Source organism: Lolium rigidum, chromosome 2 (genome assembly GCF_022539505.1).
Source record: "Lolium rigidum isolate FL_2022 chromosome 2, APGP_CSIRO_Lrig_0.1, whole genome shotgun sequence".
NCBI classification, from domain to species: Eukaryota; Viridiplantae; Streptophyta; class Magnoliopsida; order Poales; family Poaceae; genus Lolium; species Lolium rigidum.
In genome coordinates, this window is record NC_061509.1 from 216525321 (window position 1) to 216529557 (window position 4237).

At 49.5% G+C, this 4237-nt stretch overlaps 1 protein-coding gene across 1 annotated transcript; it reads right to left on the reverse strand.

Moving 5' to 3' along the window:
• Nucleotides 1-2169: 2169 nt before the first annotated feature.
• Nucleotides 2170-3561, reverse strand: LOC124690557 (anthocyanin 5-aromatic acyltransferase-like). Its single transcript, XM_047223928.1, has one exon. The coding sequence runs from the start codon at nt 3559-3561 to the stop codon at nt 2170-2172; it is 1392 nt and encodes a 463-aa protein (XP_047079884.1).
• Between the last annotated feature and the right edge of the window lie 676 nt (nt 3562-4237).

Sequence of the window (4237 nt, forward strand, 5' to 3'; positions counted from 1 at the left end):
ATCGGTGGCAATGTGTTGAATATAAATACACTACCTAATCTCTTTCCATCAGTTCGAACTTTTGGTTCAATTGGCTAGTGCAGCAATCTTTCATGGTATCAGAGCCAAGAGGTCTCAAGTTCAAGACCCTGCTCACGCAGTTTTTAAAAAATAAAAGAAAAAAGATTCTGCGGCACGCACCGAACCCACGCTAAGGACTAAAATAGCCTAGACGTGAGGGAGAGTGTTGAATATAAATACACTGCATAGTCTCTTTCCATCAGTTCGGACTAACCTACCACGACGAAGCAATGCCATGTTGGAAATGAGAATGTCACAACTATAGCAAAAATCTGTACCAAACGGGGTCGACCATGCAGGTCGATATTTGCCGATGAGTACAACTGACTTTTCATATTTGTGGTTGTCACACAAATACACAAAGTCATTGACAAAGAAAAGAACAAGGACATCACCACTTTTCGGATGCAAACGACGATATACCAAATTTTGTGGTTGTCACTTTTTTCTGGTTGACCCGGGGCGCCGGCAAATAGTGCTATGTCACCGATTTTTTCAGGCCCTCAGGACGGACCCTGAACCAAGAATCAACGCCAGATTTTTTTTACTTTGCGTGTCACCGGTACGCATCGCGGAGACCAGTTTACGAGCTACCGCTGCCGATCTTTTTTTTTTTTGCCCGTCAGTGGTTCGACTTAACACCAGCGGACTTTCACTTTCGCACCATGCGAGCTATAAGCCTTTTCACAATAGTGGTTAGCCATGTGGTTTTGCTAAATGTGTGGCTATGGAACTAATCTAGTAGCTTGATTTGTCAGGAGTCATTTACTTCTAGTTACTGCAGAGCCATTCACTAGACTGGCCAGAAAAAGCACACCATCGTTTACTTCTAATTATTGTAAACATTTAATAAGGGTGTATTACTAGAGTACAGTTTATCTAGATTAACCTTATACTCCCTCCGATCCAAGGCTTAAGGCGTAAAAAAAATTAGCACATCGATTAAGGAGAATCCAGCGAGAGAAATCTTTCCAAACATGCCCCTATTAAATCGTTAGATTTGTTCCTTAATTTCTCCTCTAACTGTGAGCTGATTCCTAATTTATCTCTGCATGCAAATGCAAGTCTCCTCTTTCTCGCCTTCCAATTTCACATTAACTGCCCACTTTCACCGTATGCACATGCATGGCCAATAAACAGCCGCCCACTAAATGCTCCTCTCCGGATTATCTGCTCAGCTTCCCGCATGAACATGGTAGGCCAATGGCAGCAGCCCAAATTACTCCTCCCCTTCCGATACTTAAGTGCTTTTAAACGGATTTCAGGGATAGTATTGGGAGAAAACGTGCAAACCACATCGTGCGCCTTATGCAGTGAGGAAAATTTGAAAAAAATTATAGGCCCTAAGCCTTGGGTCGGAGGGAGTATGTTTGAGGCCTATATTATCTGCTCATCTTGAACCTATATTAATGGTGCAGATTTCATCCTCCCGCGTCCCCAGGTTCCAAAAATCCGCGTTGCCAATTATACATCATATTTTATTGTTATATCTGGATTACTTTGCAGGGTTAAGATAAGACGGACTTATCGGTTGCACGTGGATGTAAGCTAAAAAAATGCCTAGGACGTTGCCACCAACCAGGAGAATCTCATGCCGTCATTGCCACCTACGGGAGATGAGGCACCGTCACCCTTTGAGTTGCGGATCGAGCCCTATTTAACATCATCTTGTTCGACGGTCATGCTCTATTTTGAATCACCTTGTAAACCAAAAATGCCATATGTTCGATCAGATTATTTCCTCAAGACGCGGATTGATGTCATAGCATCTTTAGAGATGTCTCTAAAGATTTAGCTCTTGATAGGGCCGCATGAAAATAGGACATCTTTAGTTTACTCCTTCTTCTTCCTCCCTCCCTCATGTTTTGATTCCATATATCTAGCCTACCCTAACTTGCTTGGAAAAAAACTTCGATATTTTAGTTTTTTGGTACTATATAATCTATAAGCCACTAGTTTTTAGATGCCCTATTATACATCATCTATTGTTCATTTGGAGAAAAAAATGACACACAAGATACCCCCATTTATTTTTGGAGGTGTGACCACCCTCCAGTTTATTCCTAGGTCCACCACTAAATTGCATATGTCTTCGAGGTGGCTATATTATTATACATGCAATGAGACATGCGAGAGAAAACTGGCCTCGAAGGTATCCACGTGGTCCCGAGGAAGCGGCACGGACACATGGACCCCGCCACCCGGCGCTCCTAAAAGTGATATCATCAACACATATTCCACCCGGCTCGGCTGCCCCCACCCGAAGTCCACTTCGTACATCATGTGCCGGTTCGACCCACCTAGCACCGTAAGCCTTTCCCGCGTTAGTCCTCGGATGATCTCCACCCACCGCTCAGCGTCGCCCAACGGGTCCTCCTTCTCCACGTGCTCGCGTATCGCCCGCTGAAACCCTGCCGCAGCATGCGCGAGCCCTTTGTCGTTGTCGCCGTCGCGGCAGAGGAGGTCGCCGGTCGTGGCACGCACGTAGTGGACCTTGACGCAGTTGCCGAAGAAGCCGGGTTCCAGAGGCGGGCGCAGGCGATGGCGGCAATCCGCGGGGAACGACACGTACTCGTCATCGTCGTCGTCTTCCGCGGCAGCGCTGTTCACGGACCTGGCCCGGACGATGGATGTCCACAGCAGCGATGCGATGGCGACGTAGGTTGTTGGCGGCTCCGGCGGGTGGTTCTGTTCGCCGTCGCCGTTCTTGGCCTGAAGGAGTTGGATGCGCCGCTTCAGCGACTGGATCTGGCCAGCGGTGAGAAGGTAGGTTCGTTGGCTCAGCCTCCTCCAGTCAGGATCTGGGAACTTGTTCACCTTGGGCAACTCCGGCCCGCAGAATCGAGCCAAATTTCGCGCCCCAGCCTGTGCTTTTGGGTGCCGCATGATCCCCGCCCGGTCAAACGTTGGCGCAGCAGCGGCAGCCAGCGATCCCTCTTGCGACGTGGTCGACCAAGCCCGCATGAACTGCCACAGGGACCGCCCGTCGGCCACCGAGTGGTGCATGACCACCCCAACCGCTACGGCGCCTCCTCCGTCTGCTGGGCGCGTGACCTGCACCGCGAACGCGGGGGCAGGCAGCCTGCCCACCTCGAGCTTCGGCACGAGCTGCAAGAACGCCTCGATGTCGTGCTCCTTGTCGCGGGCGAGCCGGTGCATGTCGGCGGCGTCGCCGGAGTACTCTGCCTCAACGAACCTCACGCCCGGGTCCGAGGAGCAGTCGATGACGACTTCGTGGTCATCGGAGCAGGCCGTGACCTTGCCGGCGAAGGGTGTGAAGACAGCGAGCGTGGCGCCAAGGGAGACCCGCAGCGAGCTAACGAGTGACCGGAATGGCGGGAGGCTCGTGCCGTCGTAGAAGAAGAGCATCTGGGGCGGCCAGAGCGCGAGGAAAGAAGCGTCGAAGGGCGAGAGCTTGATCATGGCACCATGTCGCGGCTGATTGGTGGTTTGCGCCGGTTGGACATGGGTGACATTCAGAACTCGCACACGGATGTTCATGGCGACACCACACAAACCACTACGTAGCTGCAGCTGGATCAGTGGTTTGTTTTATCAAAATACGAGAGTAGATTTGTTTGATGTGGGGTTGCCTTCCGTTTCCTTTATATAGCCTCTCCTCAAAGCCACGACAACTTTACGGATTAATTTTTTTTAACCCTAACTACGATGGCTTATGCCAGCCTGAACAATTTATATAACAAACCTCTCAAGAGAATACAAGGAGAGGATGTAGATAAGTGACATGATATAAGAAGATATAGTGGCCGAGTCACCACATTTGGTTTTTGTGTGGCGTTGTTGCATGTTAGACACTCCAGGATTCAAGGATATCGGCAGAAATTATCCGTGCAGCACAAGTGAAGCGGTGAGCGGCAAGGTGCAGAGCTTTCTCCTGGTAGTCTAGTCGGCCAAGTCTTGCGTGGGCGTGTGCATGCCAAGGGAAAAGAGAGTCATCTCGGTCGTGTCCTTCTGGTAGAGAACATGAAACGGCCGGGCCAAGCCTCAACTTCCAACGAGTAGTACTGTATACTGTATATATGTTTGTAGTAGCCTTAGACCATCTAGTTCGAATTACTGTGATGCTAGTTCACAGGGACGGAGCCAGGTTTAACACTGTAGAAGATAAATCGCCAATTATTGTTTGACTTGTACACAATGTATACAAGTACTAGAG